Source organism: Ursus arctos, unplaced genomic scaffold, assembly GCF_023065955.2.
Source record: "Ursus arctos isolate Adak ecotype North America unplaced genomic scaffold, UrsArc2.0 scaffold_23, whole genome shotgun sequence".
Classification (NCBI taxonomy): domain Eukaryota; kingdom Metazoa; phylum Chordata; class Mammalia; order Carnivora; family Ursidae; genus Ursus; species Ursus arctos.
The window spans coordinates 39,989,243-40,017,237 of record NW_026622908.1 but is presented as its reverse complement, the minus strand read 5'-3'; the positions used below and the strand labels follow the sequence as shown (position 1 = coordinate 40,017,237).

At 41.1% G+C, this 27,995-nt stretch overlaps 1 protein-coding gene across 2 annotated transcripts; it reads right to left on the bottom strand.

Moving 5' to 3' along the window:
* Nucleotides 1-10: 10 nt before the first annotated feature.
* Nucleotides 11-26,743, bottom strand: LOC113246910 (organic anion transporter 7-like). Of its 2 annotated transcripts, XM_026487639.4 has the most exons (10): nt 25,911-26,636; nt 25,083-25,186; nt 14,405-14,559; nt 13,759-13,927; nt 12,883-13,006; nt 6,124-6,239; nt 4,692-4,906; nt 3,210-3,318; nt 2,543-2,746; nt 11-173 (listed from the first exon to the last, which is right to left on the bottom strand). In XM_026487639.4, the coding sequence occupies exons 1-10, from the start codon at nt 26,310-26,312 to the stop codon at nt 113-115; spliced, it is 1,659 nt and encodes a 552-aa protein (XP_026343424.2). In that variant the 5' UTR covers nt 26,313-26,636; the 3' UTR covers nt 11-112. The 2 variants fall into 2 exon arrangements, with proteins under 2 accessions (XP_026343424.2, XP_044235841.2); XM_044379906.3 differs by lacking the exons at nt 11-173; nt 2,543-2,746; nt 3,210-3,318; nt 4,692-4,906; nt 6,124-6,239 and adding an exon at nt 10,269-11,878 and having other exon boundaries at nt 25,911-26,743.
* Between the last annotated feature and the right edge of the window lie 1,252 nt (nt 26,744-27,995).

Below are 27,995 nucleotides of genomic sequence, written 5' to 3'. Positions count from 1 at the left end.
CCATTATATCTTTTTATTTTATTTATTTTCAGATCTTTCCAATATCTGGGGATGATCCTGATTTTCCTTCCTCTGTCTTGCTCTCTGATTGGCAGTTAGTTCCTGGAACTCCTTAAAACTGTGTCACTTTCATGAAGGTATCTTCTTTCTTTGCTTTGCTTAGACCTTCTCTCCTGGTAAAATACAATGAGACCAACAAACAAGCACAAAAATGAGAAGACATCAAATCAGCATCTACGTGCTGCATTCTTTAGAGAAAACTGATCCTTGACCCATCAGTTTTGATAAAAACCATGACCCCTGCCCCAAGGATTTGAGTTAGTTTTGGGAAGGCAGCTTCCATAGTTTGAACTCTCACTCTCATGTTCGGAGGTCAAGGGATCTGGATGCCAAAGGATTTGGAAGAGGCAAAGGTGATACAAAAAAAGTTTAAAAATCCTTTCCAATTCTTAATCATTTAAAAATGGCTATATTTTCTTTCTTCCTTTCTTTCTTTCTTTCTCTCTCTCTCTCTCTCTCTCTCTCTCTCTCTCTCTCTCTTTCTTTCTTTCTTTTCGAGTAGGCTCCATGCCCAACATGGAGCCCAATGTGGGGCTTGAACTCATGACCCTGAGATCAAGACCTGAGCTGAGATCAAGAGTGAGATGTTTAACTGATTGAGCCACCCAGGCACCCTTCCACCCTTCCTTCCTTCCTTCCTTCCTTCCTTCCTTCCTTCCTTCCTTCCTTCCTTCCTTCCTTCTTTCCTTCCTCCCTCCCTCCCTTCTTTTCTTTCGTCCTTCCTTCCTTCCTTCCTTCCTTCCTTCCTTCCTTCCTTTTTTTCTGGAGTAGGCTCCATGCCCCCAAAATACCTATATATATATTTTTAAATTATTTATTTATTTGACAGAGAGAGAGACAGCCAGCGAGAGAGGAAACACAAGCAAGGGGAGTGGGAGGGGAAGAAGCAGGCTCCCAGCGGAAGAGCCTGATGTGGGGCTCGATCCCAGGACTCTGGGATCACGCCCTGAGCCGAAGGCAGACGCTTAACGACTGAGCCACCCAGGCGCCCCAAAATACCTATATTTTAAATTGGGCATTCTTCAGCATCCCAAAAGGTTAAACAAACCCAAAAAGAAATGTGCATCACATGTGCTATATCACAAACTATGTTTTCGAGAGCATCTGAAATCTTGTTTGTACATGTATCTTGGTCATCTAGCGCCTACCATTGATCTACAAACCAAGAAAATTCATGGTCTTACCATTTTTAAAAACTCAAAAATTAAGACGTCCAGAAGAAAATTTCAAAGTTAGATATTACCATGTATATGAAAGAACAAGAAAACAAACTCTTTCTAATACTCTTAATATACTGGAGAAATTGTTTCTCTCACTCTCGGATTTCCATTTAACCTTACAGGTGAAAGACTTTGTTGAACTTCATAACATAACGACTGTTAAAGTGAAAATGTCAAGTAAAAGGGAAGCCCTCCATCTGAAAAAAGACTGAACAATGATGCCCTCAACCTTAAAGGCTTTAAACCTGCCCAGAAATCCACCTCACTAGGTGACGTTTCCCTCTGCCTCCTCCTGATTAAGCTTGCTATTTGTTTGAATGCACGAGGATTCAAGATAATACAATTTCTTGTTCTGTGTAAAACCAAACAACCTATATTTACTCCTCCTTTCCCTCTTTTCTCAGCAGTTGCATTCCCAGTGGGAACCAGCCGGTCTGGATCTCAGAGGCAGCCCAAGGGGACTGCATTGTGCGTAGATTCCAGGACTCCGGGGATGATGACCGCCTGAAGGCAGATGAGACGCACTGCCACCTGGGGGAGGGGCTCCTGTCGACTCCCTGATCCCGTTCAGATCCTTCAGTGACCAGGGAAGTCCTCCGCAGCTCTGGGGAACTTACTGCACTCCCCCACACTCCCCCAGCTGGGGGCTGCCGGGATCTGAGGGGTGACAGTCTGGTGTCTGGGTCTGTATGTGTCTGTGAAATACCTCCAGGGTGTGTTTGTCACATGAAGGCACCTATTTTTTTCACTAACCTACTGATGAGGGCTGGGCAGAGCCGGTCTGTGTGACCTAGGGAGATGCGGGGGAGTCTGAGGTCGGTGGGAGGGGAGGTGAGGCTGTAGCTAAATCATGCCCTGACCACGTGGCCTATGTTTAGGTCTAAATCTTTCCCTGGGAGGGGCAGCGGCTGGCTCCATCCGTAGGGAGGGCCACTTGGTCTTGGGTCATGAGTTCAAGCCCCACATTGGGCATATAGCTCACAAAAAAAAAAAAAAAAAAAAAATCATGGGGGCGCCTGGGTGGCTCAGATGGTTGGACATCTGCCTTCAGCTCCGGTCATCATCTCAGAGTACTGGGAGCGAGCCCCACGTCCGGTTTCCGGCTGGGCAGGAAGTCCGCTTCTCCCTCTCCCTCTGCCTCTCCCCCTGCTGGTGTTCTCTCTCTCTCTCTCTCTCAAATGAATAAATAAAAATTTTTTAAAATTCATTAATCTTTCCCAGGGGAATGGTGTCTTGCTTTCTTCATCAGAGGGCTTACTCACTCCTTTTCCACATCCTGGATGAAGTCAGGCAGAGGCTGATTCCTGGTTTCAGGAAGGAGGAAAACAGCAAGGCCAGAGAGGATGGGGAAGACGCCATACAGGATCCAGGGCAGGTGGGGAGAATACACGGTTAGGATCATCAAGAGGGTGGCCAGGGCTGCCCCAGTATTAGCAGCGATTCCCAGGATTCCTGCAGCTGTTGCCCTTGGAGTGCAAACAATACAAAAATAATTTGGTCTAAATCCACGCAGGTAATTTGTGATTTATTATTTTGCGTCGATTATGGGAGATGTCACAACAGTGTTTAGATCCATGAAGGTTGACCATATATATACTCTTACATTTCAAATGTGCTCTCTTATTTGCTGGCAATTTCTTTCAAGTGCACAAGTGCATTAAGACATACTTCCGTTATTAAAAAAAATACTCTTATCCCTAGCACCTACCATTGAGTGGTTCTGTAGATTATGTGAGGTGATATGTTAAAAAATAACACAGTGCCTTGCCAAAGTCAGATTTTAATAAATTTGGCTCTAATTTTTGTTCCTATTAATACTATTATAATTGGTGCTTTTGATATCACTCCTCAGTGTTCTTCCCACTGTGAGTGTTAATTAGCTGGGAAAGGTCTGTTTTGACCCTCCTAGAGCTTCCATGCGATTTGTACCTGATTATGGTAGGTATTAGCTCATTTCCATGGGCAGAAGAACACATGATCGCTGCTGAACAAACTCCTACTCCCACAGTGGACAAAGTAACGCGCAGGGTCTGCATTTCTGGAAAGGAAGACCAGTGGGACTCAGGAAATCAGAGCTAAAGGAATCACCAGCCGCCAAATTACAAGTGAAAAAGAAGAATTGGAGATGTTTGCATGTGTTAAATACATTGTAGAGAACGTGCACAGAGGCAGAGAACAGTGTAGTGACGAGTAGCTAAGAAATGTGACTTACCTGTATGTTACAACTTAACAGAGAATAAAAAACCTGAGTCATTTTATTACCTCTCCCTTCTACATCAGAGATTTGCCGAAGACGAAGAGGGAAACTTGAGTTTGCTTTCATTTATTTTGTCCAGTGTCTCCTCTGCCTTTCATGTATAAAGTAGGACTCCATGTGAACAGTTACCGGGGGACGTAAAACTCATTGATGCCCTTGAGAAGTTTAAAACCTGAGTGCGTACACGATATCGACGTGGGGCTAGTACTGTGGCAGAGAGTAATAAAACCGTTGTCTTAGGTTATGGGTAAGCTGGACGGTAGCTTGATCTAGAGTAATATTTGAAGATCTAAGAATAAAGACCTGTATCAGGCAAAAAGTGTTGGACTTTGGAAACCTCTGAGGGAAATCTCAGAGTCAGTTTTCTACTCAATAATTAAAAAAAAAAAAATCTCACGAGAGCGTTACAACATTGGAGTATGCTCTGTGGTAAAGGAGGAAACATGCACCCTTTCTGACATCCGAGATGAGGGCAGAGCTACCAGTCTGGGATGCTGTAAGAGACACAGCTATGCTGGGAGTTAAGCAAAGCATGGAACCACCTCTTCATTACATAGGATCATTTAATTTAGTAAAACTGACTCTGAGAGAGGCTTTAACTGCTTCACTCCTTGTTCCTATTGCATACTTCTCTGCTTGAAGACAAGATAGTTTTATTTTCTTGAAATCAAGAAGTCTTCCCTAAACCACGATTGCAGTTACGGTGACCTAATACAAGACACACAAGTGAATATATGTAGACATCAGGAGTAAATTGTCACTGAAGGTGTAGTAATAAGAAAGCAAATGGACCGAGGAAACGACGGTATTGTGTTCTCAGGTGAGATGCAATTAACATATATCGGACACAATACTGTCATTTACAAGTGTGGTTAGGCAAAGCCAAAAGGGCAAGTGATCAATTGCTCTCCTAGAGAAACTTTTAGGAAGAAACGGCACGAGGTACTTCTCAGATGTGATGAGGAAAGCCCTAGAGCTGAACAAGCTTTTACTGAGCTTAGACTCTTTCCCAGCTGCTTAGTGGTAAAATCTGTCCTAAATCTTCAGATCAGTGTCGGGGAATCATTAGAACCATATTCTCACTTTCCTTGTGTGAGTCCAGTCCCCGAGTCCCTGAGATATTTCCTTTTTTTCAACCTGTGCTCTTTTCTCACCTTCAGGGAGAAATGTGGCGGTCAGAATGGAGATTGCAAGTAAGGACACGAAAATCATCTGGCTTACTCGACGGCCCATATGATTCAGTGCCAGAAGTGCAACATAATTGGCGGGGAGGTTGACCATGTTAAAGAGAAACTGGAACAAGAAAACATTGTTCCCAATCTGCTGGAGGTGGAGAAGCAGGCCATAAAAGGGCATGTAGATTGCAAATCTGCAGCGAACAAAAGAAGGATAGATGTCATTACATTTAGACCCTAGCCGCTATAAACGACAATCATAAATATCGTCAGACAGGCGGCCAGTGGTTGGTGTTCAAGTACAAAAGGCATGATCTGTTTTGTAGAATATTCTACCTGGTGATGATTTAAAAACTGTCATTAAATATTGCATAGTGATGGAGGTCATAATGGTTACCTTTTTTGGTGGGTGGGGGGTATTGTTCTTAAGAATACATAATGAGGGGGGCGCCTGGGGGGCTCAGTCAGTTAAGCATCTGCCTTCAGCTCAGGTCATGATCCTGGAGTCCCTGGATCAAGCCCCGCATCAGGCTCCATGCTCAGCAGGGAGTCTGCTTCTCCCTCTGCCCCTTACCCTGTTTGTGCTCCCTCTCTCTCTCGATTTCTCTCTCTCAAATAAATAAATAAAATATTTAAAAAAAAAAAAAGAATATACTGAGGCCATCTAGGGTTTTAGAGTTTTTTCTATATCCTGATTTGGGTGATGATTGCATATTTACATATGTAAATATTCATCAAGCTATATACGTTGGTGCACTTAAACAATTTTTTTAAAATTTATTTAATTACGTGATCTTCACACCCAATGTGGAGCTCAAACTCGCAACCCTGAGATCAAGAGTCACATGCTCTTCTGGGGCGCCTGGGTGGCACAGCGGTTAAGCGTCTGCCTTCGGCTCAGGGCGTGATCCCGGCGTTATGGGATCAAGCCCCACATCAGGCTCCTCCATTGTGAGCCTGCTTCTTCCTCTCCCACTCCCCCTGCTTGTGTTCCCTCTCTCACTGGCTGTCTCTATCTCTGTCAAATAAATAAATAAAATCTTTAAAAAAAAAAAAAAAAGGAGTCACATGCTCTTCTGACTGAGCCAGCCAGGCGCCCCAACTGCTTGTAATTTTATCTCAGTTGAAGTGGAAACAAACAAGTGAAGAAACTTAAGCGAAAATCTCTACTGTGATTGAAGTTCACAGCCTCCATTTCCAGGTGCTGAGCCTGGTAAGGTGACATAATAAAGAAAACTCATTGCACAATTAGTTCTGGGTCAGTCTTTCTGTAACGAAAAAACGCAATTATCTTTCTGGCTTCCTCATGTTGCATCTCCAAATCTGTCCCTCCAACACGGTGTATCCTTTGACAGGAATAAATTCATGTCTCCACGATCTTAATATTCTTCACGCACGGTGTGAAGCCTACCTCACGAAGGACAGTAAGCAGATCCTTCTGCGCAGGACAGGTGTGCGGAACAAGTCAGGCACGGAAGGTTTTTTCTGTGCTGCCTCCAGCTCCTCCTGCATGACGGCTCTCAAAACCTTCAACAACAACCACCACAAGAAACTGTTGAGTTGTCACGCAATGTGCGCACTGGGAGGTCCCCACGGAGGATGCTCTAGACCACTTGCTGTCATAGTTAGTAGCAAATCGAGACAGCAAAAATGCACTGACATGTGAAAGGTGAATTAGGGAGTTAAAGGAGCCTCAGGAAAATTATGTAGCAGCAAGGACTTTTTAAACACAAGATCTGAGTGGGCTGCAGGGCATCAGAAAGGGTGTGTATGTTCGATATTCAGATCAGGAAGGGAATCAAACGTGAGTTACTTGGATTCAGGTCCAAAGCCCCATTTATGCTAGAGAGACCCGGCAGCTAAGCTTGGTTCCCAGCCGGCCGTCCTTTGCAAAGAAACTGTTTATTTCAGGAAAAATGACATCTCCTGAGAGCCTTTATTTTGGTTCTTCATTCAGTCTCTTGGAGCGAAATCCTGGCATATTGTGCCTCCATGAAGGAGAGGCCTAGAATTCAATCTGAAGATAAAACCAGGGTGGGATCTTGATGTAGAATTATTTATACTCCAGTTGGTTATAATCTGGAGTTACTTAATGGTCCTGCAACATGCTAAGCGCATACCTTGCAGATGGTGATTATTTCTAAACCCCAATTTCCCCATCATAGAAGGAGGAGGAGGAGGAGGAGGAGGAGGAGGAGGGAGGTGGAGGAGGAGGAGATGGAGGGGGAGAAGAAATACATAGAGAAAAATAATAGCACCTTTTTCATGAAGACTTTCTAGCCATACATGAGGTTGTAAATACGCAGACGGAGTTATATCCAGCACGCCTCAGCTACTTATTAATTATTCCAATAATATTGACTTAATTCTCATCCCACCTTTACAAATGAAACAACACCATGGAATCCACTGGAAAAATTCCATGAGGAAGGGACTTTAGAGAAATGTAAGGTCACCTAAGTGAGGACATACCAGATCAAGAGTGTCTTACAGGTGCAGAGCCAGCTCAAGCAGCAAAATGCTGGACTTATGTTTTTGGAAGAGAAGAGTCAAGACAGCATCTCCTTCCTAAAACTAACACCAGAAACCCATGACCAGGGGCCATTGTTATGGGTAGTATTCTAAGAACGGGCTCCAAGGATACCTTAAACACGGGCCAGAGGAGGTCTCCCATGCCTATGAGACTGGCCTCAAATCATATCCAATATCAGGGGAACATTTGGGAGATGCTGAGGTTATTTCACACTGGCCATTCATTCTTGGTGAGCAGGGATGTGAGTTGCATTTCCAGAAGAATTTAGTGAGGTGATACCAGGTCATTTATGGGAACTCAAGGAGCTCCCCCTACCTGCTAAAATTATTATTCAAGGAAGAGGAGGCCTATATTCAAGTTTCCCAGACAAACAAAGCTTTAAAAGTTCGTCAGCACGAGAGGCACCTGGGTGGCACAGTCAGTTAAGTGTCTGACTCTTGGTTTCAGCTCAGGTCATGATCTCAGGGTCATGAGATCGAGCCCTGTGTGAGGCTCTGTGCTCAGTGCAGAGTCTGCTTAAGATTCTCCCTTCCTCTCCTTCTGCCCTCCCCTGCACATGTGCACGCACTCTCTCTCTAAAAGTAATTAATCTTTTTTTTTTTTAAGTTCATCACCATTAAACTGGCCTTGTGAGAAATGTTAAAGGGACTTCTTTAAGTGGAAAAGGAAAGGCCATAGAGGTGAGAAAATTCTGGAAGGAAAAAAATTTCATGAGTAAAACCAAACATACAGTAAAGGCAGTAGAGTGATCACTTACAAAGCTAGTATGAAGGTTAAAAGATAAAAGTAGTAAAATCAGGGGCGCCTGGGTGGCACAGCGGTTAAGCGTCTGCCTTCGGCTCAGGGCGTGATCCCAGCGTTATGGGATCGAGCCCCACATCAGGCTCCTCTGCTATGAGCCTGCTTCTTCCTCTTCCACTCCCCCTGCTTGTGTTCCCTCTCTCGCTGGCTGTCTCTATCTCTGTCGAATAAATAAATAAAATCTTTAAAAAAAAAAAAAAAGAAGTAAAATCAATTATATGTAAAGAATCAGTTATGGGGGCTCGCACAGTAATTAGATGGAAAATACGGCAATATGTACATAAAATGGGGAGAGGTAAATAAAAATGAAATTCTTTTAGAATGTGTTCAAACGTAGGTGATCATCACCTTAATACAGACTACTGTATCTTTAGGGGCTATACACGAACCCCACGAAAACCATACACCAAAACCCTGTACTAGATACACAAAAAATAAAGAGAAAGAAAGCCAAGCACATTTAAAAAAAGTCCTCTATTACAAGGAAAGAGAACCAAAGAAGGAGAAAGGAACAGAGAAGGACTACAAAACAACCAGAAAACAATGAACAAAATGGCAATAAGTACGTATCTATCAATAATTACTTTAAATGTGAATGAACTAAATGCTCCAATCAGAAGACGTGGGGGCAGAATGGATCAAGAAAAAAAAAAAAAAGGCCCATCCGTATGCTGCTTACAAGAGACTCACTTCAGACCTCAAGAAGCGTGCAGACTGAAAGTGAAAGGATGGAAAAATATTCCATGCAAATGGAAGGGAAAAAAAAAAAGCTGGGGTAGCAATACTTAGATCAGACAAAATAGACTTAAAAACAAAGACTGTAGCAAGGGACAGAGAAGAGCATTACCTAATGGTAAAAGGGGTTCAATGAGAGGATATAACACTGTTAGTGGGAATGTAAATTGGTGCAGAAAACAGCATACAGGTTCCTCACAAATTAAAAATAGAAGGGCACCTGGGTGACTCAGTCAGTAGAGCGTCTGACTCTTGATTTCAGTTCAGAGCATGATTTTAGGGTCCTGGGATTAAGCCCCACATTTGGCTCCATGTTCAGCAGGGAGTCTGCTTGAGGATTTCCCTCCCTCTCCCTCTGCCCCTGCTCTCGCTCACGTGCACCCTCTCTCTCTCTCTCTCTCAAATAAATAAATAAATAAATAAATAAATCTTTTTTAAAAAATTAAAAGTAGAAATACCATAGGATCCAGTAATTCTACTACTAGATATTTATCCAAAGAAAACAAAAAACACTAATTCAAAAGGATACGCTCCCCTATGTTTATTGCAGCATTATTTACAATAGCCACGATATGGAAGCAACATAATATCCACTGATAGATGAATGGATAAAGAAGATGTGGTGTGTGTATAATATATGTATGTATATAATGTATATCCATAACGGGATATTACTCAGCCATCAAAAAAGAACGAGATCTTGCCATTTGTGGCAATCTGGATGAACCTAGAGGATATTGTGCTAAGTGAAATAAGTCAGACAAAGACAAATACCATACACTTTCACTGACATGTGAAATCTAAATAACCAAACAAAAAGAGAAACAGATCAATAAATACAGAGAAAAAACTGGTGGTTGTCAGAGGAGTGAGAGGTGGGGGGATGGGCAAAATGGAAGAAGGGGAGTGGGAGGTATAGGTTCCCAGTTATGGAATGAATAAGTCATGAAGTAGAAAAGTACAACATGGGGAATATAGTCAATGGTGGTGTACTAGCATCGTGTGGAGACAGTAGCTACACTCGTGAACATAGCATAACGTATAGAGTTGTTGATTCACTATGTTGTATACCTGAAACTAATGTAATGTTGTGTGTCAAATAGTCCTCAATAAAAGAAAGAAAAAGCAAGCACTGGTTGTTATACGCAACTGATAAATTATTGACTACATCTGAAACTAATGATGTACTATATGTTGCCTAATTGAATTTAAATTTAAAAAAGACCATGAGAGACTATGGACTCTGGGAAACAAACTGAGGGCTTCAGAGGGGCGGGGGGTGGGAGAATGGGATAGGCTGGTGATGGGTATCAAGGAGGGCACGTATTGCATGGTGCACTGGGTGTTATATGCAAGTAATGAATCATGGAACTTTACATCAAAAACTAGGGATGTACTGTATGGTGACTAACATAATATAATAAAAAATATTATTATAAAAAAATTTAAATAAATAAATTTAAAAAAGAAAGAAAAAGCAATCCTAAAGTTCTTATGGAAACACAGAAGACCCTTACAATCAAAGAATTTTTGAACAGGAACAAAGCTGGAAGCATCACATGTTTTGATGGCAAAATATATTACAAAGCTACAGGATGGTACTGGTATAAAAACAGACATAGCCCAATGGAGCAGAATAGCAATAAACGCAGCACACACAGTCACTTGATCTTGGACAGTGGTGCCAAGAAGTCACAGTGGGGACAGGATAGTGTCTTCCATGAGTGGTGTTTTGGAAAACTAGATATTGACATGTAAAAGAATGAAACCGGGAACTTATCTTATGCTGTACACAAAAATCAACTCACAAAGGGTTAAAGACTAAGATGTAAGACCTGAAACAAGCAGAGAACAGAATGGTATCTGCCAGATGCTGGGGGGTGTGGGAAATGGAGACATATTTGTCAAAGAGTATGAGGTTTCAGTTATATGAGGTCAATCAGTCCTAGGGATCTACTGTATAGCATGGTGTCTATAGTTAGAATACTGTACTATATATTGAAAATTTGCTATTAGTGGGTTTTCTATTGAGTGTTATCACAAAAATAATGAATAAAGAGGGCAGGAGGAAGTTTTAGGAGATGATGGATACGTTTTATAGCGTAGGTTGTGGTGCTGACGTTTGGATGGGTACTTATCAGATACATCAACTTGTCTATATTAAATATGTACAGCTCTTTGTATGTTAATCATACCTCAATAAAAATTTTTTTAGATTTTATTTAAATTCAAGTTAGTTAACGTATACTGTATTATTAGTTTCAATGGTAGAATTCCATGATTCATCACTTGCATAAAGTTGTTTCAAGAAAAATCCTTCAGATGTGCCATTGAACATGTTTCCGGAGATGTTTTATTGCTCCTCCTTGACTGTCTAGACCCTAATCCTCTCCTTTTTCAATTAAACAAGGGAGATGATTTTTCCTTGTCTCTATGAGAATCCTTTCCATCTCCCTACCATCGCAAACAGAAAAGTTAAACCCCAAAGAATTATAAACAGGATCTTGAGATATTTGCACCCACGTGTTCACTGCAACACGATTCACAATAGCCAAACCATGGACACAAACTAAATGTCCATCAGTGGATGAATGCATAAAGAAAATGCGGCATATACATACAACAGGATATGATTCATCCATAAACAGAGGAAATCCTGCTAGATGTTACAACAGATGAATCTTGAGGACATTTTGTTATATGAAATAAGGCAGTCACAGAAGGACAAATATTGCATGATTCCATTTATATGAAGTATATAAAATAATAAAACAATAAATTGAATGGTGGTTACCAGGGACCAGGGAGAAGGAATATGGGAGATTGCTGTTCAATGGGTATAGAGTTTTAGTCATGCAAGATGAAAAAGTTTTAGAGATCATTGTACTTAGAGTTAATGATACTGTATCGTACAGTTAAAAATTTAAGAAGATAGGGGCGCCTGGGTGGCACAGCGGTTAAGCGTCTGCCTTCAGCTCAGGGCGTGATCCTGGCGTTATGGGATCGAGCCCCACATCAGGCTCCTCCGCTGGGAGCCTGCTTCTTCCTCTCCCACTCCCCCTGCTTGTGTTCCGTCTCTCGCTGGCTGTCTCTATCTCTGTCGAATAAATAAATAAATAAATAAATAAATAAATAAATAAACTTTAAAAAAAATTTAAGAAGATAGAGCTCATGTGTTAATTTTAAGATGTCTTGATTTTTCTCTTATTAATACTAAAGTTCCTTGAAACGTGGAATTCTGACCCATACTGCCATGCACGGTCAAGCACCATGACTGACACATTATAATTTTTTGATAAATAATGTATATGTTCATGACATGATGAATGCTTTACTTAATGATCCACAGCAGTATCTGCCTTCCAGACCCCGGGCGGGGGGGTTGGGGAGAGGCATTTCCACTCAGTCATGCTCTTGGAACTTGTAATAAGTAGAATGTAAACTCTACAAAGCAGAGATTTGGACTCTTGTGGCCAATACAGTATTTCCTGGAGAGAACAGAAGGGGCCCCGGGAGTCACGCGTAAATACCATTAACGGAAGACTGTATGACCAAGTTAACACACTCTATTCGGCACAGTCCCTAAGCCTCCCTTCTACTGGTCTTACTATACTTGAAAAAGGCCATCAGGATATGAATGGAAAGAAATGGCTTCGTTTGGATTACTTCCTCTAACACATACACAATTTTTTTTTTGATGTAGTGTTCCATGACTCATTGTTTACGTGTAACACCCAGTGCTCCTGCAATACGTGCCCTCCTTAATACCCATCACTGGGCTAGCCCCTCCTCCACCCCCTCCCCTCTGAAACCCTCAGTTTGTTTCCCGGAGTCCATACACAATCTTTACAATCGTAAACCCTAAGAGCTATCTGCTCCTGTTGAGTAAAAATATCTGTGTTCAGTTCCCAGCAACAGGATATCCTCCCTTTATATTAACTCAGACAACGTGGACAGCCATTGACAACCAGAACAATGAAGTAAGAAGACCCATAGCCAGACTCGTGTCCCCACCCTTTATTCACCTTATGGACACCAACGAATGCCTATGTCAGGTCACAGGTTCCCTACATCCCATAACCCACTCCCATTCCTGTTCACCTCCATGGTGAGGGCTTCTCCCGCATTCTTCCTTCCATTCCTGTGTGCAGCTTTTCTCAGGACCTTTAAGCCCTCCTCGAATTTGTTGGTGGTAACCAGCCATCGAGCAGACTCCACCAGCCACCTGATCAAAGAAGACATAGGTGCAGCCAAATCTCTCATGAGTCCATATTCTTTGTCCTGAAATGCCTCTCCCCTCCCATCTAATACCTACCTCTTGTTCTGATATACCAGAAAATACAAACTTCTGATCTCTCGTACCCTAACTAGAAAACTGGGAGGATGACCTCTCCCCATGAGGTACATTTCCACTACTGGCGATATAAAGCAGGAGTCACATTGCCCCTTCAGTCTTATGCTGGGGAATATTTCCAGGTTTGGCAAATAAAAATAATGTGCCCAGTTAAATCTGAATTTAAATAAGCAGTGAATAGGAGTAATTCTTGAGCATAACTATGTCCCGTGCGATATTTTGGACCTTCTCCCACTGAAAAAGTATTTGTTGTTTCTTTGAAATTTTACTTGAATGAGACACCCTGTATTCTATCAAGCTAGTAAATAAAAATACAGAACTCTCAGATAAATAGAAATTTCCTATAAACTACGAATAATTTTTAGTGTAGCTATGTGCCATGCAATATTTGGAATAATATACACCAAAAACTGTTGTTTACCTGAAATTCAAACTTAACTGAGTGTCCTTGATATTATCTGGCAACCCTACCTGTTCAGCTTCTTGAGTTGTACATAGGACACTTATTAGGAGAGCATGTGTTCAAGTTCTTCACTAAGAACCAAACAGAATTCTTAGGACCTGACTCCATGGACCTTGCATCCCAGGATCCGCTAAGATAAAGGACAAAAGAAAGCTTATACCTTGACAAAAGAAAAGAGGCAAATAATGGTACAGAAACCACCAGCTGAAGGGTGCGCCAGTCTCGAATGGCAAAAGCCAGTCCTCCCAGGATGATCTGTCCTATGCAAGAAGTACAGATTGCCACTGTTATTCCCAAGGCTTGGAATCGGGGCACGGTCCATTCCACAGCTGAAAGAAAACACAAACAGGATTTTGACGTCAAAGTTGGAATCTCATAATGCTAAGCAAAATAAGTCAAGCAGAGAAAGACAATTATCATAGGGTTTCACTCATTTATGGAACATAAGAAGTAGGAAGATTGGTAGGAGAAGAAAGGGAAGAAGAAAGGGGGGGTAAACAGAAGGGGGAATGAACCATGAGAGACTATGGACTCTGAGAAACAAACTGAGGGCTACAGAGGGGAGGGGGCTGGGGGAATGGGATAGGCCGGTGATGGGTATTAAGGAGGGCACATATTGCATGGTGCACTGGGTGTTATACACAAGTAATGAATCATGGAACATTACATCAAAAACTAGGGATGTACTGTACGGTGACTAACATAATATAATAAAAAATTATTATAAAAAACTTTTTAAAAAAGTTGGAATCTCAAAGTCAAAGTCACGGCTTGGAAAATGTCAAAGATGCAAAGCGCTTACTTACTCAGCATAATAGTGTTGGTTATGATGTTCATGGCAGAGCAGCCAGCCAAGAAACGTAGCACGCAGTAAATGACGAAGGTCGGAGCAAGGACAGTGCAGGTGTCAGCAACGGCCAGCTGGAGGAAACACCAACGGAGAATGAACTTCCTCCCAAACCTGAGGAACGGGAACAGGTTAGATGGGGGGGTAAGAACAACCTGATAGGAAAATTAACAAAAAGAAGGCACACTGGGAAAGTGAGTGCATGTTTCAATGAGGGAACTTTGACCTTGACATTTGAAAGAATCGACAGCTAGTCAACAGGAGATCTTCCCAGAAGCAACCTTCCTGTTTGTAAATAGGTACCAAGTATGTCAATACTTCTTCCCCAGCCTGTCACCAGATCTTTGAGACCAACAGAAGCCGTATGAGACGGGTTGCAATCCTGGAAATTTGAACACATCACAAAGGTCCGTTGTACTAACACAGGCACTTAACACAGCAGAGTCTGTGCAGTGTCTAGAACACGAGGGAGCTGCTATGGGCTGAGCTGCATCCCCTGCCCCCACTCCAATTCATATATTGAAGATCTAATACCCAGTGAAATGGTATTTGGAGATGGGCTTCGAGGGAGCTAATTTGGTTTTGATGAGGTCATGAGGGTGGGGTCCTTATGATGGGGTTAGTGCCCTTTTACGAAGAGCAATTGCTCTCCTCTTTCTGCCATGTGAGGCTATCACAAAAAGACAGCTGCCTTGAAGCCAGGAAGACAGCTCTCACCAGACACCAAATCTCTCTGCACCTAGATCGTGGACCTCCCAGCTTCCAGAACTTGAGAAAAGAAACTTCTGTTGTTTAAGCCATCTGGTCTCTGGTGTTTCATTGTGGTAGCCTGAGCTGACTAAGATAAGCTCTAACTCTGTACTTGGGACTCTGGGACCATGTGGGTCCTGGATAAGTGATATGAAAGGAACACCCAAGGAACAATACAGCAAAGTTGCTGATGGGTTACATTAGAGCCCCTCTCTGCGATGTCTGGCTTTATAGGCCTTGAACAACACACTTCCCTAAAATAAGAACGGAGCCACAACTCGGAGAACTTTGAGTGAGTTCTCAGAGGAGAGGATTCGGTAAGATGAGCATAAAGAAACAGAGAAGGAGAGGGTATTTTTATTTTATTTTTTGAAAGATTTTATTTATTTATTTGAGAGAGAGAGAGAGAGAGAGCAAGCAGGGGAAGTGGCAGGTGGAGGAGAGGGAGAAGCAGACTTCCTGCTGATCAGGGAGCCCGACATGGGGCTCGAGTCTAGGACCCCGGGATCATGACCTGAGCCAAAGGCAGATGCTTAACCAGCTGAGCCACCCAGGCACCCCAGTGAGACGGTATTTTTGAAAAGGAAGGAGAATTCTGTGTTTCACAGTTTTCTGGAAGAGAGGACCTTTCTCTGGACAATGAGGATGAGACACCTGTGCCGATTCTGTTTGACCAGTAGTAGACAAACAGTGGGATTGGACAAAAACCCTGCAATCCTTGCTATGCTTGCAGAATATTTCCATTATAATGCAGTGTTAAATCTTTTATATTCTGAGTATTTATATTAGACACATTTGTAGTTCCACTCAAAATGGAATAAAATCTAGGTAAAGAAATGCTATGATTAATGACATGACATAATAACAATTATTGGGGAGTCTGGTCCATCACAATGAAAGGCAGCTGTAAGAGGCATCATGCACTGGTATCTCGGGGGCGCCTGGGTGGCTCAGTCAGTTAAGCGTCTGCCTTCAGCTCCAGATCATGATCTTGGGGTCCTGGGATCGAGGCCCGCCATTGGGCTCCCTGCTCAGCAGGGAGTCTGCTTTTCCCTCACCCCCTGCTGGTGCTCTCTCTCTCCCTCAAATAAATAAACAAAATAAAAATCTTTAAAATGTAGTGATATTTAGAGCCACAGGCATTTGGCAACAATCTGGTTGTCCATCACCAAAAAATGGATGAAGAGCTTTGTCATGGATCTTCACTGTGGACACCGTGTAGCAATTAGAAGAATGAACTAGAAGTACACATAGGAACGTATATGCACCTCAAAAAACATTGCATTGGGTGTACCAAAGAAAAAGAATGAGATAATAACACATTTACATACATATGTGAATTAAAATATATGTAAACCAATGTCATTTATTTTGAAAAAACACATATGAATTTAAAGAAATATAGCTAGTGCGTTATAATGACCCCTATAGGGAAGAAGGAATTGGGATTGGGGCATAAGGAAAAAATGAAACAGATACATACATACATGAAAGGAATTAGTGGCCAAACTAATGAGGACGCTGTCTCATGAAATGAGTATAGTTCAACCATCTGTGGTTTATAGTCAAAGGAAGAGAAATTTGTGCTGTGCAAAATATTAAGACTATTGTTTCATTAATTATTAATTGTGCAATTTGGCTGTATGTTCACCATTGCTTTTTTTTTCTTTTTCCAGATGCAGAGGAAGATGACTCTTCCCAGCCTTATATTTAAGTCAGAGTCATACATCTGCATTCTGACCATGAATTGAGGACAGAAGTGACCAAGGCCACTTCCAGACCTGTCCATACAAGGTCCACTTGGGTCCTGCTCATTCTCTCTGACAACATGGCTGGAAACAAAAAAAAGTGCAGATGAAAAAGTCACACAATGGAAGATTCTGGTTCTCTGAGCCACAACTCAGAGGATGGGGGCCACATGACCCACACCACACTGTGAGGACAGTGAAAATCATGATTTTATTAAAATCCCAATTTTGTGTCTGGGATTCTTACTGTAACTAGCTACCTTGGCCAACACGAGAATGTTTGAATAATTGTGTTTGATAAAGATAACTGGAGAAGCTTCATATGTTTTCTTTTTTGGTATAGGTTTCTCAAATTTATTTTGAGAATAAAAATAAAAAGTATTTTATTTGAGGGGTGCCTGGATGGCTTAGGCAGTTAAGTGTCCCACTCTTGATTTTGGCTCAGTTCATGGTCTCAGAGTCATGAGATTGAGCCCCAAGTCAGGCTCTCCGCTGGGTGTGGAGTCTGCTTAAGATTCTTTTTCTCCCTCTTCCTCTGCCCCTCCTCCCGAGACTCTGTCTAAAAAAAAAATTTTTTAATTGGAAAAGAAAACATCATGTAGAACTGTAAACATATGTATAAAAAGAGGTTACAAAATTACATATGGACTTTTACCAGTTTTATTTAAAACACATATTTCTGATGTATGTGGCTCCCACTTGAGTGGACTTGTTCTTAGCTCTATTTTGAAAGTTGTCAAATATGAAAGTTTAAATGAATACTATAACGGACACTGCTATAAATCTCAAGCAGATGCACCACTAGATAGCATTTTGCTATATTTGCTTTATTTCTTTGCCTTTGTGAATACACACACACACACACACACCACACACGAACTCTTTTCTGTTGAACCATCTGAATGGCAGCCACAAATCACGTGACACATCACTTCCATTTTTTTTTTAGCATGCATGTATAAAAAATACAAGTAGTTTCTAGGGGTGCCTGGCTGGCTCAGTTGGTTAAGTGTTCGACTCTTGATTTTGGCTCAGCTCATGATTTCAGGTTCTTGAGATCAAGCCCTGTGGCAGTCTCCGTGCTCATCGGGGAGTCTGCTTGAGATTCTCTATTTCCCTCTCCGCCTGCCCCTCCCCCCCAAATAAATAAATAAATAAATAAATATTTAGCATCTCCTTGCTTGGCCATGTATTACCCTTTAATGGGAGGGTCATGGGAAGAAGGCAGCTTGGGTATTTGTTAGCTGAGCGTAATCTTGGCTAGGGGGTTATATTTGGGACAGATTGTTTTCAAGCAGGTCCATACTCAACACTGTTTTCCTCTACTTGAGATCTCCTGCTGCCTGACTAACAGGCACTTCCGGGTTATTACTGTATGTGCTTCATTTCCTATTTTCCTTCATCTCCCTAAATGGTATCAGTGTGTATCCATTTGCTCTGGATGAAGATACAGATACTCCCATCATCTTTCCTAAGGATTATTTTGATAGCCTCTTAGATGCTTTTCCTACCACCACTCTGGCTCTCCCTCCCACTTAATCATCAATGAAGCATCAGGAATGAGGTTTAAAAGATCCTATCATAATAATCATCTTAAAAGGCTCAGATGGGTACATTTCAGGTTCCAGAAGTAAGGTCTTAAACCCTACTGCTTGCCTTTCGCTCCATCAGCAAAGACACATGTACAGAACACAAAAAGCAACTAGCTGAGCTCAGTTGAGAGTGAAGATAGATTGTGGCGGGGAGTGTTTTCTCTCTCCGAAGAGGGCAGATGGACACCAATACAAGGAAGATCCTATTTCCACAGCTATTATCCTGAAGTGAGGTGCAATTCACACGGTAAGTGAAGGGAGTGGCATATATCTTGTGATCTGTGGAACCAGGTTACAGATGGTGGGAAGCTGGGAACATCGAAGAGAGTGAGGGTCCCAGCAAGGGAAAGTGACAAAGAGAGCATCCTTAAACTGTGTCTACCACGCATCCCCTAAATAGCCCCTGGAGCATGCATCTGCAGAAAGCAGGTCAATATAGACAAAGATCTGAACTGAGCTTGGAGCTTCTGCATAAGAAATAGATTCCAGGGGCCCCTGGGTGGCTCAGTCAGTTAAGCGTCTGCCTTCGGTTCAGGTCACGATCTCAGGGTCCTCGGATCAAGTCCCGCATCAGGCTCCTTGTTCAGCAGGGAGCCTGCGTCTCCCTCTTCCTCTCCCCCCACTTCTCTCAAATAAATAAATAAATAAATAAACAAATAAATAAATAAAATCTCCAAAAAAAGCCCCAAAATAGATTTTAGTTCAGTCTGAGGCTTGAAAATTATCTGCTAAAATGAAGGAATCAGTATGACTGATGAGTAATAATGGAAAATGGAATCTTCACAACTTCATATTTATAATATTCAAGATATAATTCGTAATATCCCGCTATGTGAAGGACCAAGAAAATGGAACTCCATTTCCTAGAGAATGGAAATCTTTTGGCTCTTCTGCCAAAAGTAGACAAAGTTTGGGACTAAGCAGCAAGGATTTTCAAGTGGTACTACAACTATCCTCAAAGAGAGAAATCAACTATGATTTTAACGTATGAAATTCAAAGCTTAGAAATGGGCTTTCTCAGAGAGACGGCAACACAGGTAAGCTAAAGTTATTGAAATTCAAGAGCTGAAAAAGCAGTTTCTAATACGAAAATTTACTGGATGGACTTAACAATCCTGTGGACACAAGAGAGAGACCACTTGAAGATAGATCAATAGAGGCTGCAGAAGATGAAGAAGAGAAAGAAATGATGGTTTAAGAAAGTGAAAAAAGAGCCTCAGAGCGCTGTTACACCAGGAGGCGGGACATAGTTCCTGTAAAGAGCCAGGTAATTAGCATTTTAGAAGTTGTAACCCACGTTTTCTTATTTGTCTGTCTTTTTTAAACTACTTTTTGTATTTCTTTTTTTCAGATAGACTATTTTTAGAGCAGTTTTAAGTTGGCTGCAACATTGAGCAGAAAGTACAGAGATTTCCCATATATCCTGCTCCCATGTACGCACAGCATCCCTACCTATCAATATCCTGCACCAAGTGAGACATTTGATACAATGGAGCCTACAGTGATGCATCATTATCCCCCAAAGTCCATAGTTTACATTGGGGTACATTCTTGGTGTTGTACATTCTATGGTTTTTGACAAATGTATAATGACATGTACCCACCATTACAGTATCCTGCAGAGTAGTTTCACTGCCCTAAAATCTCTGTGATGTGCCTATTAATTTCTCTCTCCCTGCCCACCACTCATCTTTTTACTGTCTGCACAGTTTTTCCTTTTCCAGAATATCATATAGTTGGAATCATGCAGTGTGTAGCTTTTTCCGATTGGCTTTTGCTTGGTATGCATCCAAGATTCCCCCATGCCTTTTCATAGCTAGATTCCTCATTTATTTTTAGCGCTGAACAATATTCCATTGTCTGGATGTATTACGGTTTACTTATGCGTTCACCTACTGAAGGAAATGTTGGTTGCTTCCAAGGTTTGGCAATTATGAAGAAAGCTGCCTTTTCAACTACTTTCTTATTTTATCAACTCTTTGTTTTTAAGTCTTTTTTTACTTTCATTTTTACATTTACATATTATAGATATATTTTTCATTTTTGGCTTCCTTTCACTGTATTCAATTTTATTTTTGTATATATATATATAAATTTTGCTTTCTTTACAATTTTGGGGTTTAGGGTCTTCTAACAAACAGACCAAAATACACCCAGGACCAAGTGGATAACCCTGTTTTGTCCACCTGGGAGATTATATTCTCTCTTTTTCCCCTTTGTTTGTTTGCTTGTTTCTGATCTCTTCGGATTTGTCTAGTGTATATTTCCCTTGGGTTGTGGTTGATATTTTTGATTTTGTTCTCTCATCAATCCATTCTTCTCTGGGCAAAATGACTAGGAGGAATTCACAACAAAAGAAAGAACCAGAGGTAATACTCTCTGCCACAGATGTAATTGATATGGATATAAGTAAAATGTCAGAGCTGGAATTCAGGATAACAATTATAAAGTTACTATCTGGATATGAAAAAAGCATAAAAGACTTTAGGGAATCTCTTAGTGCAGAAGTAAAATCTAATCAGGCCAAAATTTAAAGTGATTTAACTGAGATGCAGTCTAAATTGGATGCTCTAACAGCTAGGGTAAATGAGGCAGAAGAGAGAGTCAGTGACATAGAAGACTAGATAATGGAAAGGAACGAAGCTGAGGAAAATACAGAAAAACAACTAATGGACCATGAGGGGAGGCTTTGAGAAACCAGCAATACCATAAAGCGAAACAATATTAGAATTATTGGGGTCCCAGAGGAAGAAGAGAGGAGGAGAAGGTATAGTTGAGCAAATCATAGCTAAGAACTTCCCTAATCTGGGGAAGGAAACAGGCATTCAAGTCGAAGAGGTAGAGAGAATGCCTGCCAAATCAATAAAATCAATAAAAATAGAAAAATAGAAAAAAGAAAAAAGAAACTAAACAGACCCACAAGAAATATTAAAGGGGATCCTGTAAGTGAAGAGAGCCCCAAAGTAACATAGACCAGAAACAGAAACAATCTACAGAAACAGAGACTTTACACGTAATACAATGGCACTAAATTCATATCTTTCGATAGTTACTCTGAATGTAAATGCACTAAATGCTCCAATCAAAAGACACAGGATATCAGATTGGATAAAAGAGCAAGACCCAGCCATATGCTGTCTACAAGAGACTCATTTTAGACCTAAACACACCTCCAGATTGAAAGTGAGGGGGTGGAAATCCATTTATCATGCCAATGGACATCAAAAGAAAGCTGAGGTACAAATCTTCATCTCAGACAAATTAGATTTTAAACCAAAGACTGTAGTAAGGGATGAATTGGGACTCTATCTCACACTAAAGGGTTTATCCAACAAGCTCTAACAATTATAAATATTTATGCTCCTAAATTGGGAGCAGCCAATTATATAAACCAATTAATAACCAAATTAAAGAAATACATTGATAATAATACAAAAATAGTAGGGGACTTTAATACTCCACTCACAGCAAAGGACAGATTATCTAAGCAGAAGATGAATAAGGAAACAAGGGCTTTGAATGACACACCAGACCAGACGGACTTCACAGATATATACAGAACATTCCATCCCAAAGCAACAGAATACACGTTCTTCTCAAGTGCACATGAAACATTCCCCAGACTAGATCACATACTGGGTCACAAATCAGGTCTCAACAGGTACCAAAAGATTGGGATTATTCCCTGCATATTTTCAGACCACAATGCTTTGAAACTTGAACTCAATCACAAGAGGACATTTGGAAAGAACTCAAACACTTGGAGGTTAAAGAGCATCTTGCTAAAGAACGAATGGGTCAACCAGGAAATTAAAGAAGAATTTTTTTAAATTCATGGAAACAAATTAAAATGAAAAACACAACTGTTCAAAATGTTTGGGATACAGCAAAGGTGGTCCTAAGATGGAAGTATCTAACACTACAAGCCTTTCTCAAGAAACAAGAAAGGTCTCAAATATGCAACCTAACCCTACACCCAAAGGAGTTGGAGAAAAAAATAGCAAATAAAGCCTAAACCCAGCGGGAGAAGAGAAATAATAAAGATTGAGCAGACATCAATGAAATAGAAACCATAAGACCACTAGAACAGACCAATGAAACTAGAAGCTGGTTCTCTGAATTAATAAAATCGATAAGCCTCTAGCCAGACTTATCAAAAAGAAAAGAGAAAGGACCCAAATTAACAAAATCATGAATGAAAGAGGAGAGATCACGACCAACACCAAAGAAATACAAACAACGTTAAGAACATATTGTGAGCAACTATATACCAACAAATTAGGTCAACTAGATATTTCATACAAATGAATACAATATCTGTCCTCTTTTGTCTGTCTTATTTTACTCTGCCTAACATTTTCACGGCTCATCCATATTATAGTATGGGCCAAAACTCTATTTCTTTTTATGGCTGAAAAGCATTCCATTGGATGTACAGATCCTATTTTATCCCTCCATCCATTGATGGATACTTGGGTTGTTTCTACTTTCCGGCTGTTGTCAATAGTGCTGCAATGACATTGTTGGATAATTATCTGTTTGAGTCCCTTTTTCAATTCTTTTGGTTTTATACCTAGCAATGGAATTGCTAGGTCATATGGTTACTCTACATTTAACTTTTTAAAGAATTTCCAAAGTATTTTTCACAGTGATTGCACCATCTTACCCTCCTGTCAGTAGACTTCCAATTTCTCTACATCCTTGTGAATGCATGTTATTTTCTGTCTTGTTTTTGTTGTTGTTGTTTTTTGTTTGTTTATTGTTGTTTTAATATTTTACTTATTTATTTATTTATTTGTTTGAGAGAGCGAGAGAGAGAAAAGAGAGCACAGAGGGAGAGTGAGAAGTGGATTCCCCACTGAGCAGAGAGCCCGACATGGGACTCAATCCCAGGACCCTGGGATCATAAACTAAGCTGAAGGCAGACGCTTAACCAACTGAGCTACCCAGGTGCCCCCATCTTTTTATCGTATTATGGCCGTTCTAGTAGGTATGAAGTGTATTTGACTGTGGCTTTGACTTACATTGCTTTCAATATCATGTTGAACATTTTTTTCGTGTGCTCTCATGCACCATTTGTCCATCTTTTTTAAAGAAATGTATATTTAAGTCCTTTGTTCATTTAAAAATTGGGTTTTTGTCAGTTTGTTGTTGAGGGTGGGGGTTCTTCATATATACTGAATATTAAACCCATTCCATTGGTCTGTTTTCCTATTTTTTGGATTATATATAATTTACAAATATTTTCTCCCCATTACATAAGTTATCATTCTCTTTCTTGATAATGTGCTTTGAAGTACAAAAGTTTTTAATTTTTGATGAAGACTAATCTATCTATCAATTTTTTCATCACTTGTGCTTTTGGTGACATATCAAAGAATTCATTGCCAAACGCAAAGTTATATAGATTCACCCCCCTCCCATTTTCTTTTAAGAGTTTTATGGTTTTAGCTCTTGTATTTAAGTCATTAACCCATTTTTTGTTAATATTTATTATGGCTTTAGGTAAGGATCCAACTTTATTATTTTGCATGTGGATACCCAGTTATCACATTGTCATTTGTGGAAAGGGCTATATTTTACCAACTGAAAGATCTTGGCACCCTTTTCAAAAAATGAATCAGCCACGGAGATATGATATGGCTTTGTTTTTATTTCTGTAAGTGGGTGGTTCTGTGTTACGGAACTGTTAGAAATGGACACTCTGACTCGGAACACTTTTATAAGCTACATTTACTGTCATACCTTCAGAGTTCACAGTTTTGAGCTGACATAACAGATGGCATTGTGCTGGTAGGCGGTAAGGGAACCTTAATTCTCCATAACCCCCAGAGGAGACCGGCCTGGTGTTGGCATTTGGCTTTCTAATTTCTAAGTGGTATTGTCAGGCACAAGATACTCCAATTTCTAACACCACAAATGGTGACAGCAGTCGTCATTAGATTAATTACATGGTTGAAAACTTACCTTCAAAGCCCTGTTTTGATGAAAACAAAAATCAAGGTCACTGGAAACATGTTTTCTATACACCATCACGACACGTTGCTATGGACACAACAGTTTAGTAGGAATGTCTGCCCATCACACTTGGGAAACAGGGACATGGTGACCAGGCTCTGGAAATCCATAAGCATTCAGCTCACAGAGGCCAGGAGGGACAGAACACGGCCCCCTGGCCAAAGTCTGAAACACTGTTTTACGTATCTCCGTCTTCAAATACACTGAATCTTATGTCGTGAAACATCCTCTCTGTTCCCATAGGTAACTTTTCCCCATCTTCCTAAACAACGTGCTGTGTCACCTCCTCTCTAAACCCTGTCCTAAAATGTCCCCATGTCTGATGGAGATGCTGTTTCTGTGTCCTGTACATGGATGGCACTCACAGCTGACAAAACAGCACTCGCTACGCTGACTATGATGTCCATGTGTTTCTAGATCCCTGGGGACCAAGAAAGCCCCAAGACAGTGTAATTGACAATAAGTGTGTCTTCATGGAAGAATGATGTGTTAGTTCAACAAAATACCCCAGTGATCCAGAGACACTCACCTGTCTGATAAATGGCCAAATATGATGCCTCCCACCAGCATTCCAGCCATGAATAAGAATTTGGCTATTGATTTCAGTGACTGAGATTCACATATCAGGTCCCACTGGAAGAGAAGAAAACCACCAAAGGAACACTGCATAGCGGCTTATAACCCCTCAGTGGAAACCTGATTGAAAGAACTTGAATGACTTGAAGTTTCTTTATGTCAGGCCCCCTTCTTCCTCTCCAGCTTCCTTTCCTTTGTTTTCTTTTCTTTTTTTTTCTTTCTTTCTTTTTTTTTTTTTTTTTTTTTTGCATTAGCTGGCCTTTATCATTCAGCTATCAGCTTAAATACAACTTCCTCCAGGAAGACTCATCTAAACCTGTTGGCTACATTAATGCCTTGCTTTATTTCGTATGAAGTGATTCTCAACCTTGGCCACAGAATGCAATCATCTGAGAAGCTTTAAACATTTCCTGATGGCAGAGTCTTACCGCAGATCTACGGCTGCTCAGGGGCACAGTCTGTGCTAGGAAGTTTTGATCAATATCCTGATGTTTCTAATTCACGAGCGTAACATTTTTAACACATTACATAAATTACTTGCTTAAACTTTGGTCTTCCTAAGAATAAAAGCCATATAATTGCAAGGCCACATCTACTTTTTAGTTCTTGGACTCATTAAATACATAGATTAATGGCATTTAATAAAGACATAGAGAACACTTGCTGAAATAATGAAAAATGACCACCTATATAGTGATTAAAGCCTTGAAGGATGTTCATTATTTGTCTGCCTCTAAACACCCAGACTGTGGACTCACAAGAGGTAAACAGGACCTGTTACCTTAGTCACGATGGTGGAGGGAAAAGAGCTTTGATCGTACACCCAGCCATCCACACAGGGCTCCGTGTCCAGCTCACTTGTGTTGGGGAAGGTCCCATTCAGGTGAAGGAGCTGCCACTGGGGATGGATGAAGCGACGGCATTTCTCTGGCTTCAGGTGTGAGTCCAGTGGGATGGAGATTCTCAGGAGGGCATCTTGGCGGAGGATCCCAGTGCCGTTAGCAGAGACAGTGTCATTGTCGAGGATGTGGACCCAGCAGCGGTGACCAGGGACGGCTGCCGTGAAGTTCTCCAGTGAAACATGAGGGTACACCAAGAGGTTGGAGAGACAAAGGAAAACCATCTGAAGGATCTGGAATCTTCCCAGGCCTCCAACTTGTTCCAGGAGGTCCTGAAAGGCCATCAAGGCTGGACAGGCGATCCCCAGTGAAAGGCGAAATGACTTTATTTAGAACAATTCAAAGGGAGAAGGGTCTCCATTCACTACGTCACACCAAGCGTGTGTTGATCCTGACCCCACTTCTTCCTCAATGGGCCCCGCTTCACCTCTACCAGGACCACTGAAGCTGATTCTCCAAATTGTTTGGGGATCAGGTGGGTAGCCGTTTTCTTTAAAGTCCCAGAGAAGTATTTTGCTGAGATGTTTCTAGCAGTTGACCAGCAGCACTGTTTAAAGGTGTACTTTGTGAAAATTCTTTTCGTCAGCAGTGCCCTGAAATGGCACTGGACTTTGACCCCCACATCTGTAAATAACATAAAATAAACCTCCCAGTTCTTTGCAGACCATGTTGCTAGTGAGACTCAAAAGGGAACCGTTTTTTGATTTTCCTGTGAAAAGTACTGAAGGTTCAGTGCTTGGCTTGTGTAGTACTGAATTTTGATGGAAAGAGTTAATGAAAATGACCCCGAGTAAACGAAAGCACGCGACGTATGGTGCAATCCTTCCCTTGTGGAAAGTGGCATTCTGCTTCACCTCAAATCAGACCACAAATTCACATTAAAAATAAGTTAACTCGAAATGTGGGCAGAGTGGGGCGTGACTGAGGACAGAGGCTAAGCCAGTGGCAAGCTCCTAAAGAAATTGATTTTCACAGGCTTATTGATTCCTTCAGGTAACATATGTGAGGACCTTTTCTGTGCTAGGAATCCAGCAGTGGATAAGACCCTGTCCTGGTCTTATCCTGTGGTGGATGACAGAGGAACAGAAATAATGACCCTCCGACAGACATTATGAAACCTACACGTGGCTATTGGACTCTGGAGGAATTGAAGAGAAAATACCGAAACAGTCATGCTTCTTGGTATTTACCCAAATAAGGTAGAAACTTATGTCCACTCAAAACCCTGCACACGGATGTGCATAGCAGCTTTCTTCCTCACTGCCAAAATCTGGACCCAACCAAGACGTCCTCCAGTGGGCGAAGGGGTAAATAAACTGTGGTCCATCCAGACAAGTGGCTATCACCCTAAAAGAGAAGAAAAGGGGAAAAAATGAGCTATCAAGAGAGGGAAAGATGTCAAACAGAGAAAGACAATTATCATATGGTTTCTTTCATCTATGGAACATAAGAACTAGGAAGATCGGTAGGAGAAGAAAGGGATAAAGAAAGGGGGGGTAATCAGAGGGGGGAATGAAGCATGAGAGACTATGGACTCTGAGAAACAAACTGAGGGCTTCAGAGGGGAGGGGGGTGGGGGAATGGGATGGACTGGTGATGGGTAGTAAGGAGGGCACGTATTGCATGGTGCACTGGGTGTTATACGCGACTAATGAATCATCAAACTTTACATCAAAAACCAGGGATGTACTGTATGGTGACTAACATAAAATAATAAAAAAATATTTTGAAAAAATAAAATAAAATATTTTTTAAAATAATAAATAAATAAATAAATAAATAAATAAATAAATAAATAAATAATACAATTTTGGGGGAAAAAAAAGAGAGGGAAAGACGTGGATGAGCCCTCAATGTAAATTATTACATCAAAGAAGCCAATCTGGAAAGGCTACATTCTGTTCCTTAAAGGCCATTGCGCTGTCTTGGAGAATCCGCCAGCGTGTTTTCTTTCTGCTCGTCCTGTG

What these genes read in the sequence shown, in the direction of transcription:
- LOC113246910 (XM_026487639.4), bottom strand. Translation starts at nt 26,312, where the DNA reads ATGGCCTTTCAGGACCTCCTGGAACAAGTTGGAGGCCTGGGAAGATTC. An exon ending in TGCTTACTGTCCTTCGTGAG is followed by an intron (nt 4,907 to 6,123) that starts GTAGGCTTCACA and finishes TGTTCGCTGCAG; the next exon opens with ATTTGCAATCTACATGCCCT. An exon ending in CGCCACATTTCTCCCTGAAG is followed by an intron (nt 3,319 to 4,691) that starts GTGAGAAAAGAG and finishes CTTCCTTTCCAG; the next exon opens with AAATGCAGACCCTGCGCGTT.